General features: G+C 42.7%; 1 protein-coding gene across 2 annotated transcripts in view; it reads right to left on the bottom strand.

Moving 5' to 3' along the window:
- SLIT3 (slit guidance ligand 3) overlaps positions 1 to 17,025 on the bottom strand; it is a 676,405-nt gene that overhangs the window by 49,659 nt on the left and 609,721 nt on the right. For both annotated transcript variants that reach the window (XM_067566650.1, XM_067566651.1), the window contains exons 27-28: positions 13,747 to 13,844; positions 5,809 to 5,948 (exon numbers count right to left, since the gene is read on the bottom strand). In XM_067566650.1, coding sequence (XP_067422751.1) covers positions 5,809 to 5,948; positions 13,747 to 13,844 — 238 coding nt within the window. The remainder of the gene's footprint in view (positions 1 to 5,808; positions 5,949 to 13,746; positions 13,845 to 17,025) is intronic.

Consider the following 17,025-nt stretch of genomic DNA (forward strand, 5'->3'; position numbering starts at 1 on the left):
TTGTACACCAGTTGTTAAAATATAGTGATCCTCCTAGCATGATTTATATACAAGGATACCTGCTTACATCTTGCTGGCATTTCTAATGTGCCCACTGTGTGCTGAATACAGTAATTAACGTTCACATCAAGTTGTAGATAGTGGATGTCCACTCCTCCTAGATTTGGCAGTTTAGCATGCTGTCTTATTTATTGAATATCACAATTTATTCTGAAAGTGGTTACATTTGTGCTCAGTTTCTAATCTATGACAGGTTGTTTACAGGCTGGGGCCTGTCCACCAAGAGCACCTTATGTTCAGATCTCACATGCTTCACCCTCGAAGACAGCGTTAGTCTCATTGTTCAAGAGACGTGTAGCTATCTTGGTGGGCCATGAATGCAGAGGAAGTCTGACATTTGGAGCCCACCCCTGGGTGGCAATAAGAATTAAGACTAGGGATTTCAGTTGGCATCAGAAGCAAGGTAGGAGCCAAGGTAGAATGCAGAACACCAATGTGATGCGTTGTTCATGGTTTTTCCTTCTGAGGAATCAGATAGCTGTATTCTCAATTGCTGTGCTGCTTCCACTTTCAGTCCCAGCTCAATGAATTACCATAATCTGATTTGGGGGAGGTAAACATGTGGATCGCTGTTACTAGAAAACTGACTTCACTGACAGCAGGAATGGGCACAAGATCCTTGTGTCAGTTAGGTGTGTCCAGTTCTCTTCATGTTCACATCCTTTGATTCTGGGGTTGCTGGTTTTAGTCTTCTATACAGAAAATAAACAAATTTCACATTTACCAAGTAACGAAACTGGGAAACTTCCACCTAGAGCAGGACTCTCTTGGTTGAAAGGATGGGTGCACCAAACCCTAACCATTACTTGCTTTGTCTTTCAAGCAAATTATGACTACGGTTCCATAGTTCTGAAACCGGCAAATAGTTAGGAATGTGTTTAAGCCTTAGATACACATTTAATAGCTCAAATTCTTGGTGAACTTACAAAAGAAATACTTGAAACCACACTACCAGAAAACTTCCTGCTTGTATGTGTGACACATGCTCTAAAAATATGCAAAGGCAACAAACCAATCTAAAGAGCTATGATTCAGATAAGTTCAACTCAGCACTGCAATTGGGGCCCCTCACTGATTGTTCTGTACCATATCGCCACAATGGTTAGCTACGTGAAGCAAGCTAGCAAAGCTCCATAAACTAACGGCAACCACAAGTCACCACAAGGCATCTTTCCTCCAGGCTATTTTGTTTGCTTAAGTGCTTGGCTTTGGACAGGCAACAGCACTTCAGTAAATTGGGCCAGAGGGAGGAGCTGTAATCACTCAGTAAAAATGAACAGTGTTGAGTTGAAAAGGGGTGGAACAACAAAAAATCTGTAACAACATCTAACCCAAGAGACTGCAAGGTCCCCTGAGGGAAAAAGACATTAGGCTCATCATGCTAACATGTGAAACCAGAAATGGTTTCTACTCATTTTTCTGTGATACAAGCTAATGGAGACAAATCTTTCATAAGGAAATAGACTATTTTAAAACATTTGATTTTCCAAGATAATAATCCTACAGGATCTCCTGCCCCCTTCTCCCCCTTCCTGAGAAGCCATCTGTTTTAGAAAGCGGCCATTTTATTTAGTATGGGTCATTTTTTAAATTTTTTTCCAAACCTGATCCCAATTTCCAGACCAAAGAGGGTTGGATACATGTGCTGAGACTCATTGGATCAGGCTCTTTAAAGAAATTTCTAGTATTTCCCAAATTCCTTGTGGCATCTCCTCATTTCTGTTTCTGGTAAAAACCACAATGCAGCGGTGCGAGAAATTAAAAAAGAAAAAAACAAAAGTTAACCAAATGTTTCAAAAACTTCAAAGACCAACTCAAGTTTGGGACTGGTTCAGATTCTGGCCAAAGCTTCACATAAATTCATGGATGATCTTTTGAGCTGCCAGTTCCATATGGATGATACTGTTTGGACACTACCATTAAAACAGTGAGACAGTATATGCAAGACAGATGAGGGGGACAAACTCTGGGAATTCTGTGGGCTCTGCTAGAGACTCCTGGGGCAGACAAAGCTGTGGGGCTAGCAGTAAAGCATTTCTGGAATACATGGAGGGTGATGGCTTTAGGCCAGAAAGCTAGATATTGCCAAGTCCCAGGAAGGAAGTTAAGAGACCAGCAGAGTGAAGAAACAGACCATCGACAAAGGAAGAACAGAAAACTTGAAAGAGAAATCAAGTGGTAGATTCCTGTTTTGAATCCATGACTACAAGTTCACTTGCATTTCCCTGAAACAAGAGGGAAGATTGCTTAGACCATCAAGAGAGGGTTGTGGCCACAAAGGGCTCCAACAAACTGATCTTCATCTAGTTTCTGGTCCATTGTTAACCTTAGACTTCTTCTGAACTGTCTACCCTGGAAAAAGTAGGGTTTTTTGTTTAGCTGTGGGGCTAAACTACCCATCCAGTAAGAGGAAAACTGAGGCAACAGCTGATGACAAGACGAGTTAAGGACACACAGAGACTAAATATAGCTTTAATTGCTTAAATTTAGGCACCCAGATTTGCAAGCATTGAACTTAATGAATAAAAAGGAAACCATTGTCTGGTCTTGTGGTTAAGGTCTTGAGTGAAGAGATCCAGGCCTTGTATTTTTGTTTCTGGCATTAAATATCTCTGTCACATTCAGCCAGTCACATTCCATTACTGTACCTCAGTATGGCCATCTACAGATAATTCTCACCTATTTCAAAGAAGGGCTGTGAGGCTCAATTCATTCATGTTTGCAAAGCACTTTGAGATCACTGGATGAGAAGGAACTATGAGAGAGTCAAGAATATTTTTTAATAAAACCAAAATGGGGCCTTGGGTGTGGGAAATTCCTCCCCTCTATAGTCATTTACCATACTGTATATCTTCCATGTAGAATCAACTAAGAAAGGAAAACATAGGGAAAACTATTCATTGAAGAGAGATTTACAGCTTTACTTATTTTAACCAATGAAAGCAAAATTCATACTTGGCATATTTTTCCCAAAAAGGGTATAACGGTAAAATTAGAGCAACACAAGATAACAAAGAAGGGCGATTCTGAGAAAACAAAGAAAACCCTGGATACTTCCAACAGAGACCGGCGTACTGCAACTCATCTGGCAGTTAATATTTCAAAGACACTCTCTTACTTTTATTAGATTTATATTCAGAAATGTGAGATTTACCATTCTGATGTAATTATTGGTCCAAGAGACCCAGTTGGAGACCAAGTCCTTCTAACTGAAGAATACAGAAAGAGAGAGAAAGAAAGAGAATGTCATCGTGTTTGATGCTTCAGAGGAATGCAAAAACCAGGAATGCATGGTAGCCCATTGGAAAATTTTAAATATGGGAGAAAATTCCTTCCTGACCTCGCAGTGGTTAGCTTATTCTTTGAAGCATGATATTTCATTATTCTGATTTTAGCTTGCAAAACCATGTCATTAGTTATTAGGTTAATCTGCTCAATTTTTTAAAGATATAGCCACAGTATTGTTATAGATATATATATTGATTGTATTGATATAGCCCATTGTTTGACCTGAGCTGTTTTGACAGAGCACATCCATCATGTATTGGGTTCAGTTTCCTTTTCACTCAACTTCCAGCATTACAGTATTTTACCCTAAGACTTTTTGCTGAAGTGAATTCATTGGAATGATTACAAGGTGTGAATAAATATTCTCGTTTGTACTAAAATTAGCCTACAGTTAATCTGAGTGACCCTGATCTCACATTTCACTAGATCCTTCATATTTTTAAATAAATTCCTCTAACTCTAAGTAAAATAAGCCTAATTTTTTCAGCCTTTCATTATACGCAAGTCCTATCACACCTCTACAACCATGCATACTACTCTTCTCTGGACTGTCAGCCTTATTGTTTATAGCTTATAATCAAACTGGTTTCAATCGCAATCAAATAGTTATTGGCTAAGCAAAGGGTTAATATTCTAGGCCTCAGATATTGTATACTATATCAGGCAGTGCGTGTCATGCCGCTGAAACTAGAATCTGGTCCAAGGAATTTAAATGTATGGCTATTTGATGAACTGGTATATTTTAGCTGATGAATAGCATACAACAGGCTATATTCAATCATTCATTCTGGTAACAGTGAGCTGGAATGTGACTGAAAATATTTACAAATCTGACTCTGAAGTGTCATAGAAATTCTTTGGCCATGGCCAGAAATGACTCACTGACAGGTACTATCTGCAGCAAAATCCCACTTTACCCCTTTTCCTGGTATTTTTCTCTTCAAGAGCCATTATAGCCCACCATGCGGCTGTTAAAAAGGACAGAGCATGTCCCTTGTGCTTTGGGTTCAGTTCCTTGCAGGCTCTCTCTTGCTTAGCTGCTCAAATACACTTCCCTCTGTAAATGTAAAGCCTTTATCTCCAAATAAGGAGTTCTATTTGAGATCCCCAGTATAAGGCTCACATATATATAGTGCAAATAAGAACAATTGGCTCAACACACTAGAAACAAAGTTCTTTGCTCTGGGCAAGCCTAAGCTTTACCGTCTATTTTGGCAGAAGGAGTAGATAAAAACTCTAATAAATTTTCATTCAAGTCATAAGGCTTTTCCCAGCCAAAGATTTACACAAGCCTCTAATATTGCAAAAAGCATTTTAAGAGTTTGGGAAATTCTAGAAGACTTCCCTCTCACTTACCAAGCCACTCAAACTTTATACTTATTAAGTCCCCTGATATGTAATATCCTCCAGTGTACGAGAAGCCCGTCATTAGTGCTCCATTCTCATAAAGTAACAAACCTATTTCAAAGCATCAAAATAGGAACTAACATGGATGTTTTCTTACCACTGAGAGGAGTAGATCAGAGTTGGGTGGCTTGTCATGAGTGAAGTATCCACTCCAGCAGTCATCTGACAGCAGCATTTTTACATTTTTGAGTTAACAGAGTTCCTAGCCCTACAGAAGATTTAGGAAGGAAGACATCTAAAGCACAGGACAGAGAGCCAGAAGATCTGGGTTCTAGTTCCAGCTCTATTAGCGACTCGCTCTGTGACTGAGGGCTAATCACTTAGCCTCTGTGCCTTAGTTCCCCATCTGCAAAACGAAGGTTACTTAAATGGGGTACCGTCATGGTTGATTCATTAATATGCACCATGCTTTGAGATTGTTAGATGGAAATCACTTTACAAGTGTTACTATTATATTGTAATTTGAAACAGAAGTCATTTTTATTCTCAGAAACACTAAGCAGATGTATATTGAACTAAACTCAGTACTGGGAACACTTCTGTGATGCACTTAAAGGAAAGACAAGTGGAAAACTACAGATTTCTCTAACCAACAGACAAACTTGAGAATTTCTTGTTTATATATTTTAACTGAAGTTCCAGTAACTATGATGAGTACTTCTGACTTGGGGAAGTGCATGTGTACAAAATATGCCAAGACAGTAATAGCTTTTCCCCTATGACACTCCCCGAACGCTTCCTTCTGGTATGAATTACACTCTCACAGGGGTAGTGGTGATCTTTCTGGATTAAGGGTCAGACATATTGCTGGAACAGCATCTTTGCAAAGCTATCCCTCCTTCTTGCCTCTGTTTACAGGGTGGGCAGGAATTCACTGACAACATGCTTACAATTCAGATACTTTAAAATCTACTCAGAACCTGGGTTAATTCTATGCAAGTGATCTCACCAAGTGGGAGCAAACTGGTTTCTTATGGTGCCCAAGGTGAATGGAAGTTTCTTAAACTGCTCCCCCTTGGTTCCCTATGCCCTTTGGCTGTGGTACTTCCTTACCTGTGTAATTAGGAGGGCAGAGACAGACATAGTTGTTAATTCCATCCATGCACGTGGAGTTATTCTCACAATCGTTATCTTCACAGTCATCTGGGTTTACTTCACATCGCTCCCCCTCATATCCTAGAGGGCAAGAACAGCTTTGGAGGAGGGATAGAAAAAACAGAGGAAAAGTTAGTTTGGATTTCAGATTTTTTTTTGGAGGAAGGAGGAAGTATTGGAGTGAGATGAAAACTGATACAGATGAGCTCTACCCACTGCTGCTGCAATGCTGCAGCATTCACATTACTAGTGAGTTTGGTGAAAGATGCCACACTGACCGCCTGGAGATTGTATTCGTCTACTTACCTCCAGAAAAGATACAGTATGGACAGGAGAATTCCTGCCCCTGCACCTCGACTGCCCTGCTTGCTAATGAGCCTGAACTGGAATGAACAGCTCTAGGGTGACAGGGTAGGCCATTCACCAAATTACTGGCTTCTCTGCTGAGATGGCCAGCAAGGGTATCAATTGCTATAACAGGTTTGGTTATGAAGGGACCTGTCCACCAAGAACTGGACTAAGACACCAACACACATCACCACAGGTGAACAGGAAGTTGTTAAATGGTTCTACCTCTTTCACCATTAACAACCTGCACTGGATTTGAACTGGTGATGTAGAAGTGAAAGTTTTCGTCTCATTACCACTTTGTCTCCAATCCAAACAACAAATGTTTGTTAATGGATCTTCCAAATAGAGTACCTTGAGTGTTAAGATATCAGCACTTTTTCAGCTCCTCCAGTACCCATGAAGTATCAACCAGGAAAGAGTAATTAAATTACATGTTGTAATTGTCCACATCCTAAGTATTTATGACTCCCAATGCCTGAGGAAGAGTGCTGTGTAAGTTTGAAAGCTTGTCTCTTTCACCAACAGAGGTTGGTCCAATAAAATATATTGCCTCTCCCACCTTGTCTCCCAATTCTTTAGTGACATACCCAAACAACAGACCAAACAAACAAGAACTTGAATTCTGGGTTTGTAAGGACTTGGTCACAGAACTATTGTACTAAATATTTTATCTTCTAAAAGAAGTAGTGTGTGTGCCCACTTAAGGAAGTATGGAGGACCAGAGTATGGCAGTGCAGAAAGGTCTCAGTTGTTCTCCAGAATCTCCAATTTCAATTTTTAAGACACCTAGTTGTTATTTTTAAGACACCTAGTTGTTGTGAAGAAAACCTTGAAAATGTAACCCACTGGTTTATCCAAGTACAAACCAATGCAGAGGGATCTGCCTGAGTTTGCAGAGGGCCTTAAACTCTGTGATGAGTAGAGTGGGGCTGAGGTTGTGGGGTCTGGTGTAGAATCACCTTAGCAGGGTCACAGGCAGACTTCCATAAGTTGCATATATGGGGAAAAGGAGGGGACTGGAAAATTTGGAAGTTGGCTGGTTCAGAGATTCATCACAGGCAGTGTGTGGCCTCATCTGTACTCAAGAATAACCCTTGATTCAGCAATTTATATAGCTGTCCTCTATCTGTAGATCAGGACATTTAGGGGTTTTTGTTCCAGCTGGGCCTGTAAAGCATAATTGCAAAACCACATTGTAAAACAAATCCTGGCTTGCCTTTGTCTACAGAACAGTGTAGCCTAGTGAACAGAGCACTAAGGAGTCCTGGGTTCTATTTCCATTTCTGCCACTGGCCTGCTGGGTGACCTTGGGCAAGTGACTTCCCCTGTCTGTGCCTCACCTTCCTCATCTCTAAAATGGGGATAATGATACTGACCACATTTGTAAAGCATTTTGAGATCGACAGATGAAATGTCCTAAAAGAGTTAAGTATTAATTTATTATTACTACTACTACTACTACTGCTGCTTGTAGGGGAAAGCACCAAAGCATCTATGACAATTACTGGCCACTGACTGCTGAATTAAGACTATTTCCAAATGCAGGCAAGGCTTGTGCGTGTGTGGTGGTGGTGGTGTTTATTGCTTACATGGTCAGGCTGGGGAGGAAGTACTCATCATGGAGGTGATAGGGTTGAGACATATAGACAAGGGCTAGTATTTGGTGGAGGCTCTGCTCTGAAGAAGCAGGAAGGATTTAGTAGCTGGGTGCATGGAACCAGCCTGGTGAATATGACGCTGGCTTTCCCCCTTCTCCTCCTCCGCTCTAATGATTGGCTGCATATGAACACGCCACACATGCCTCCGTATGACCCTGAGGAGTAAACTTGGATTCCCCTGAACCATCCACTCCCATGGAAAGCCAGGAATAAAAACTGTGAAGGAAAGTGGGCGTGTGTGTGTGCGCGTATGTGTGTGTGTTTGAGAGAGAGAGAGAGAGAGAGAGAGAGAGAGCGAGCGCGCGCGCTCTTGACCCAGTCATGACAGGAAGAGCTTCCAGAGGGAGATTAGCACAAAAGCATAGGTTAGAAGCAGACAGCTACATTCCTTCAGACCTATGCTGACTGTTCACAGGTCATGAGAGCTAGAAGGGAGGGGAAACTCTTCAGAGCGAATAACTGAAAACAAACTGCTCAGATCAATTCAATTTAAACCACAATAAATCAATATGAAATATTTTCTTGGTCTGGCTCTACCTCATTAGTACCAATAAAAAATGTCCTCTTCCTGACCCTGCAAAGATCCAGGGGATCGCAGGAGGCAGATATGAAAGTGAGGAGCTGGCACAGCATCTTTTGTGGCAAGGGGAGCAGAAGGAGGCTAACGAAGTCTAACTGAATAAAGTGGTACATTTATCATGTCACCCTTTTCCATTACAAAACCCCATTTTTCAGGGGTTTATAACTCAGCCATAAAAATGTGCTCCAGCCTGCAACCTGGCATTCAAGGTCTCAGTTTGGGAAGAGAGATCTTTCAATGTAAAGGAAAACAAAAAGAGGAGATTGTGCTGGTGATTTTTATATGAATATTACACCCTCTTCTTTCCACATCCTGACTGGCACAGCTTGGGTATATGTCATTAAACACTGCTAGTAATGGTCCAACCCACCAAAGAGTTACAAGGGCAATTACAGTACATGGCATTGTTATTATACAATAGGAAGGTTTGTTTGGGTCTTGTTAAGAAGGGAAATGTCACCAAAATTAATGAAATTCGGCAACCACTTACTCTATTCTAGGGCAAGTCCTTGGTTTATTATTCACATATCATTCCTGATTTCAATTTGTGTTCAGTTGTGCCCAATCAGAGATCTGGGTGCAAGTGGAAATTAAATGATAAAACATACAAATTGGGACTCTGTCTGGGTTGTACATTGGAAGAGTTGTTGTTTGGGAGGATTTACACATATCTTCCCACACAGCCTGTAAGAAAAATATGAGGTTTTCACTATAATCTGAAGGACATCAAATTAGGGTTCCTATTAACCAGAGGATAAAGTATACTCCAGATATGAGGATACAGCATGCTCTAGTGAATAATGCATTGGCCTAGGATTCAAAGATGGGTATTATTATTGGAAACTCCCTGGGCTCTGGCCTACTGTTGATTAAGCTATGGGACTATTTACCTGAACACCTCACTTGGCTTTCACATGTTATAGTCTCACATAGGGAGAGGTGATCTCCTAGATACTGTGACCAAAACCATTTAAAAGGGTAAAATTCAGCTTGCTCTTTCAGTTCAGTTATTTCATGACAGTGCTGTTCTCAAAAATCCTGGTGCTCTTGATACAATTTCCCTTTCTCCTATCACTGGTCTGCAGTATGCTGGGCACAAGTGAGTTGTTTCCCTCTACCCCACAAGTGACTACCCTCCATCCTTCAGAGATGCAGCATCTACAGAACTTGTGAAGTGCTTTGGCGTGAAAAAACAAAAATTCTTAATGGCTGACTCTACTCTAAAAAGTGATTATGTAAAATTAGCACCTTCTTACCCAACAGAGCTGCTTCCTGTGCACATTCAGACAAAAATATGGTTGATCCAGTGATTATAGTAACTTATTGTGACTTTTTACTCCTTCTTACACTATGGTCTATTATTTCTTGTGCATCATCAACATCTTAATTTACTAAATTCCACTTTCAGGATCAATCAGATGCATCCACGCAACTGAAGGTATAATTTGAAGACATTGGGGTTCATAGTTGTGACTGAAGGCAGAATATGGCCTATAGAACCTTTATTACTAGGGAGAATGCATGATAAGGGGAGAAAAAACAAATTACTTTCAAATCTCAGGTTGAGTTTTCAAAGCTGGCTATTAGGAATACACATCTTTTTACTTGTAAACTGAGCTCATTTATAAAGAGCCATTGAGATGCAATGGAACATAGAACTTAATCCCATTGTTAGAATCACTTTTCAAAGCTAAACTGTATTGGCAGCAAACTCAGTATGGTTGGCTGTGCTTTTTCCATGCTATGATTAATCGTTTTAGTATTTGGATAACAAAATAAATACAGAGATGATATATCGTGCTTTAAAAAAACAGCTCGTGTACACAGAGAAAATCTTTTCAAGAAAACTATGGCTTTTTGGCAGATGAACTTTGTGCACCTGTATAACAAGTGAATGACTTGCTAGCCTGTAAGAGCTTCATTTATCCTTGCCCTAAGAGGCATCACACCACAGAATTTATCAGTTTCAGGTTTTTACATATGTCAGCGAACTCAGCATTTGTGGAAGGCACAGGACTAACAGTCCTGGACAACGGTGTTCTTTTTATAGACAGAACTGGATAGAGCAATGCAGTACTATATACATTTCCCCACATTGTACTGTCAATGATCTGCTGCTTATATGGGACTAAATCTGAGTCAGAATCTCCGTCTCCTTGATCACAGTCTCAGCAGAGGGACTACAAGGTGCTAAATGACACGGTTGGCTTTTGTGACATAGATACGTGCTTGACACTATTGTTACATTTTATGAATCCCACCAAGCAGCTTTCAGTGGGTGACCTATGTCACAGCCGACCGAATCGGATTAGAAGCAGCAATTTAGAGGAAGGAAAGGCTTTGTGTTCTACTACCAATCCCCTGAGCCACTCAGTATCATTTATTTATTTATTTTGAAAGAAAACAAATCCACCATGATAAAAGGCATGAAAATGATTCAGAGTAAACAAATATTTAAGAATAAAAAGGTGACGAGAATGGATCGGAGAACTCCAGCTGAACCTAAGCCCTTCACCCACTCCATTGTGGTTAGCTATCACAGCAACAAACATGAGAAGTGAAATCACCTGCTGTTTAGAGGCCCTTGCCCTACCTCATGCACAGCCGGGGAAGGGTGTGTGTGAGGATAGAGTCTGATTCTTAACTGTGAATTTCCTGCCTTTGGCTGGCTTATGTCACCACCTTCCCATTATTTAAAAGGTAATTTCGCTTGTCTGTGACTACAGAAATGTGAGAGTTAAACCACTTGGCATTTTATAGGGAGGAAAGCTTTGGCTTAAGTTTCCTTTTACAAGAGTAAAGATTTGACAAGCTTGGCAGCTGAGTTTGTGTATTAATATATTCCTCCAGGGAAGTAAGTATATAGAAGATATAATTTCTTTCACAGGCCACACAACAGAAAACTCTAAGGGGGCCTCTCATTAGAACATTTTTTTTTGACATTTCTGATTTCCTCATAGCAAACAATCTAAGAGGATATTTTCTCATTTCGATGCACACAAATTTATGCATGTAACTCCAGTGGATGCCAACCGGAGTTGCACATCCACTGGAGAAAGATTTCCCTCTAGAGGGAGCTCAATATGTTTCTTCATCTTCCTCCTCTACCTCTCTGTCACATCCAAGTCCATCAGCATAGATAGCCTTAGATAATGCCTTATACTTCTACAATACATCTCCTCCAGCAAGACGAGCACCCAAGGTACTTGTAATATGGTGGCCATCACCTGAGCACCCCCTCCTGGCCAAAGGTTGCTCTGCAACACCCTGCCTCTGTTTTTCCCACCTTCACTGGGCACCAAAGGTCCACCTCACTCTCCTCTTGTATCAGGGGCTGATCTAAGTGCCTGCATCCCCCAGCATGTAGGACACATCAGAGCTTCTCCCGAGCTTAACAAGCACTCTCTGTCATGCCCAGTGTCCTTTAAATAGGTTTATTCGTCCAAATAGAAGCCCGTAACAGACTAAATACAGTTCCTCAGCTTATCCTTTCTCCTAGGGTTTCCCAGCCTTTCTTCCAAGGGGTCTCTAGTAATAGTGTTTTTTGCAGCTTCCCAGTCCCAGCCAGCTCCCTTCTCACAGACAGATCTTATTCACCCAGCTCTGCTCTCAGCCAGCTCTTGTTTCCCTTTGGGAACACCAGCTGCAGGGCTACCTCCCTGACCATCTGGCCCCTTGATCCAGGACCCACCACTGGAGTAAGCTCCTTCACTGGTTCCTCTCCCCAGGCACCGTCTGCCCCAAACACTCCTCCTCTTTCTGCACTCCAAGAGGCCTTTATAGTCCCAGGTATAACTCTGCCCCTGGTAATAGGCTAAGTTGGACCCATCTGCTCTGACGCAGGATCGCTGAGCCTGATCTAATCACAGGGACTAGCTACTCCATGACAGCGCTTTAGATGACATATATTAAAGGAAATTGATGGAAAACAGAGGCATGTGGAGGACAGAAGTTCCCTTTCATGGAGGATTTTGAGATTTCAAAATTTGGTTTAATTCCAGATTGGAGCAAAACCAGAAAACTTCAAAATTGTCAGTAAAGAACTTTTTTTAAAAAAATGGTTATGGGTCATTTGAAACATTATTTAAAAGAGGATGTTTGAACACGGCTGGGACCTTTCTTGCATTTTTTTTCTAAACAAAATTCTGGCAAAATTGACTCGATTTCACAAAACATTTCAATTTTGGAAGAAGTGCATGTTCCAGTGGAATACCATTCCATCAAAAGTTTCTCCGACTAGCTCTAAAAGGAAGCCTGAGCCATTTAAAAACAAGACTAGAAAATGCATTTGAGGATGTACTATACAGCACAATCCTAGGTTGGCTGATGGTGGCCTGCCCAAGTTGCCTCAACAACATTTTCCGCATCTGTAACCCTCACAATTCTGTGTCTCACTTCAGTCACCATTCATATGTAGCTGTATATGGGAAAAGACACAGCAGTCATTCCTGCAACAGGAACACCATGTAAGGCTTTTTTCCTGTATGCAACTGGAACTACAGTATGGGAAATTTTGAGTAAAAGATAGCGTAAATGTAGCACTTTTTTCATGATCTCAGCAACTAATTTCCAAAAAGCATCCCATTACCCATTAATGCAGATAAATGACCAGAGTCTCATTGTTATGTTTCAGTTGAAAAACAACCCTCCTGAACAATGCAATGTCCCTTAGACACACTGGAGAATTGGAGAAATACTAGCTCAGAGGCAAGGGTATCTTTTTCTTAATCATCACCACCACCACTTCATGCAACTTCCTGTATTCCCTTTGGAGGTCGCCTATCTGAGCAAGGTCTAGGCTGCACCCTGTTCATGTGGCGAGATTGAAGCCCAAGATATTAAATTATAGAGGTTGTTCTCTTATGGGCGCTAAACCCATGAACTGACATAACCTCTCCATTGTTCAATTGTTTCTTTAAAGCCTATTTGACTATGAGATTCTTTAGCATGAAAACATTTTGCATCTGGCTGTCAAGCAACAGATGCTCATTTTACAAATTAAAAAAGGGTGTGTGTGTGTTTGAAATGCCCCAAGGAAAATTAGTCTCTGGATAACACAAAGCAGATCAGGGGAATGCTCAAAACAGCTTTTAGAGTGAGTCCCATTAAGAGAAAATAAGGAGGCCTGTTTTAGAGGAAACGATATGTCACCAATGAAACCAAATTAATTTAACGTCTGGCAAACAGAATTATTTGTCATATATGGCAGTTTCAGTAAAGAAGCCATTAGACTTCATTAGTGTAAAATAGATAAATGCAAGGTAAATTCATCTCATCTTGCTTTAAATGTAATTCGCTCTCTGTTACCTGAATCCGTCTTTATTTGCCTCAGTGAGATGGCAGGTCCCTCCATTCTGGCATGGATTCTGAATGCAGGCATTAATGGGCATATTGCAGTCCTGACCCTATTGGGAAAGTTCAAGAGAAATTCAGTTAGCAACACACAGAGCAGCTGGACTAATCTATCATGTGCCCTGGACTTTGTTTTCATTTTTCTGTTTGCACTGACAGAAAGGATGTAGTCTTTACTGCAATCACATCACCTGGCATTTTTTACTGAATGACAGACATCGCTTAAACCAGGCTTCTGGGGAGGCAGGACTACAATAAGGGCTGGTATTAGTGTGTAGGCTACTGTTTGCAGTCTCTGGTTAGTTATTTTTTCACCTGCTAGAGAAAGCTGCTGGTTTTAACTTTATGTAAATCTACTTTATTCTTCAATATTAGTTACACATTGATATGAGCAAATAATTATGATGAGAGGTACACCCCAGGAATGTGCAGCACTCAGCAGCACTTACAAGTACGCAGTCAAGTGTTATAGCAGCACACAGAACTCAATACTAAGAATGGCCAAAACTTAAAGGTAAAAGCTTATTTTTCTCCTAGGAGGCCCAGCTGAAATTCCTCTACAAAATACAGTGAAACCTATTCAAAATACCATCGTTACTAAGCTGCCTTGTGTCTTTAAGAGAACATCCAAAAATACCTCCAAGTTCATCAACTATAATTCTGCCCCACCATTACTGGAAGGGTACACCTGTGTTAAGCAACTGATTTTTGCTGGTCCTTTGAGTGACAGTTAAAGCAGGTTTCACTGTACTTTGTATCCTGCTGGCTAATGCCGAACTAGCTATGGAGTTGATATTTACATCACAGAGATTGGTCCTATCCTTTGAGCAGATTAGAAGTTGAGGAAGTCTCTGATCCACCAAAGCCTGTGCAATCACGGGAAACTGAAGGGATCTGCCCTGTGATCCTACTGGATGATCCCTTAGCAGTGTGTCTCTCTGACTGTTAGATTTCCTTCACCAACTAATCCATTTGGTCAGTTCTACCAATAAATAACCACACTCGAAGATAAGAAAAATATCTCAAATTAAACCGGAAGATTATTAAAAGTAACATTTTTCATTTAAAATCATGGTTCACATCATATGTTACTAAAATAATGTTTGTGAATACTCTGTAATAGTCTTTAGAAGGACGGAGCAGTCCCCTGAGTCAAGAGGGTCGGAAGAAGTGGCTGCATGCAATATGGGAGAAAACAAGGTTACTTACCAGTAACTGATGTTCTTCGAGATGTGTTGCTTATGTCCATTCCACTATAGGTGTGTGCACGCCTCTGTGCACGGCTACAGGAACTCTGGTGCCCCCTGGAGTCCCACACGCATGCCGCGGTATATGAGGCACTGCCGGCCCTATCCCCCCTCAATCCCTTCTTTCTGCCAACTCCAGCAGTGGGGACAGGGGGTGGATTGTGGAATGGACATGAGCAACACATCTCGAAGAACATCAGGTACTGGTCAGTAACCTTGTTTTCTTCTTCGAGTGCTTTCTCATGTCCATTCCACTACAGGTGACTAACAAGCAGTACGTTGGAGGTGGGCCAGAGTTAGCGGTAAGCTGCTTGCAGCCCAGCTCTGCTGAAGCCCACTCCTTCCTGTGCCTTGGACAGAGGCGGGGTGGGAAGTGAAGGTCTGCACCGCCAGCCTGGCAGCTGCTTTGAAGATGCCCTGCCCTAGCACTTCCGCTAGGAAGGCTGTAGATGGTGCTTGAGCCCTGTTGGGTGAGCTGTGGTGGCGGCTGGAAGAGGCACCTTCACTTGCTCATAGCCAAACACAATGCAGGGAGTTATTCACAAGGAAATGCGCTGGCGGAGACTGGTGAACCTGTCATCTGGTCAGATGCTGTGAAGAAGAGCTGCATCGCTCTCCATAACAGCCTTATATGTCTGATGTAGAAGCCAGGGCCCCACTCACGTTCTAGCAAGTGCTGCTTTCTCCTCTCCTCTGAGCCATGTGGTTCGGGGAACCTGGGGAGAATATATGATTGGTCCAATGAGACTGGGCAACCCCTTGGGCCGGAGGGCCCGGTGAGGTCTCGCTGAACCTTATCTTATAGACTACAATATGAGGGAGGAGCTCTGAGGTCAGAGCTCTGATCCTGGAGACCTTCCTTGCTGAGGTAAACACCCCCAGGAAGACCACCTTCCCAGACAGCCAGAATAGAGGGTATGATGCCATGGGTTTTGGAGGGGGAGGGGGCCCATAGCCCGGGAAGGACCAGGCCAAGATCCCATGGGAGCCCTGGGTCGCGGGCCTACAGATACAGCCTCCCACCGCCTTCAGGGGCCGAACCGCCATCCAACGGAAGGGCCACAATCCCCCCTCGAGCGGCTGATGGAAGGCCAATATGGCTGCTAGGTGGACCTTCAGGGAGGCCACAGTCAGTCCCTAGAGCATTAGCTGCAGCAGGTATTTCCCAGCTCACCTATACTGGCGAGAGGCCGGGCAGAGTATCTCGGTACTGCTCCCGGCAGGCAACAGCCACTTCCACTTAACCCGGTATACAGCCTGCGTGGAGGGTTTTCTGCTACCCATTGGTACACACTGGGCTTGTTCTGAGCGGCTCGTTCATCGCCTCTCAGCCACCGGTCTATCACTCTCCTAGATGTCGGGGATCCAGGTCTGGGCCCCACAGGTGACCGTGATCATGGGAGCTGGAATCGTGAAGGCTCGGAGGCTCCCAAGGCGGGTGATCGAGAAATCTAGCAGCATGGTGAACCCATGCTGGCGTGGCCAGCCGGAACAATCGGGATGGCATCTGATTAGCCCTTCCTAGTTGAGCAGGACTATATGCAGGAGGGGAGGGCGGGAGAGCGAATATAAAGGTCTCTGATCACTATGGACAAATGGCGTTGGCAAGCACCCCTGCCCCTTGACCATGGAGGGAGCAGCACCATGGACACTTCGTGCTGCAGGCTGATACAGCCTGATTCCCTTTGGGGAAACCCCCCTCCTGATGGTCATAGATGCCCTTATAGGCGTAGCAACTCCTCGTGGTGAGGAAGCGCAACCCCTTGATGCGGTCCGTCTTGCCGTTCCTCACCCTGGGAGGTGATCACTAACAGGTCCCAAGGACCGAAAGGTTCCCTTCATAAAGCTGATGAATGGGCTCCCGCCACCTGTTGGCATAGTACATGGTCGCTACACTGACTGACAGCACCTGTACCTCCCTGCTTTCAATAAAGCGGAGGAACCTTCCACAAGCCCTGCGAGTGTTTTGCGGGTCTTCTCATCGGTG

Source organism: Emydura macquarii, unplaced genomic scaffold (genome assembly GCF_026122565.2).
Source record: "Emydura macquarii macquarii isolate MOO-44397 ecotype Brisbane River unplaced genomic scaffold, CSIRO-AGI_Emac_v2 contig_2768, whole genome shotgun sequence".
NCBI classification, from domain to species: domain Eukaryota; kingdom Metazoa; phylum Chordata; order Testudines; family Chelidae; genus Emydura; species Emydura macquarii.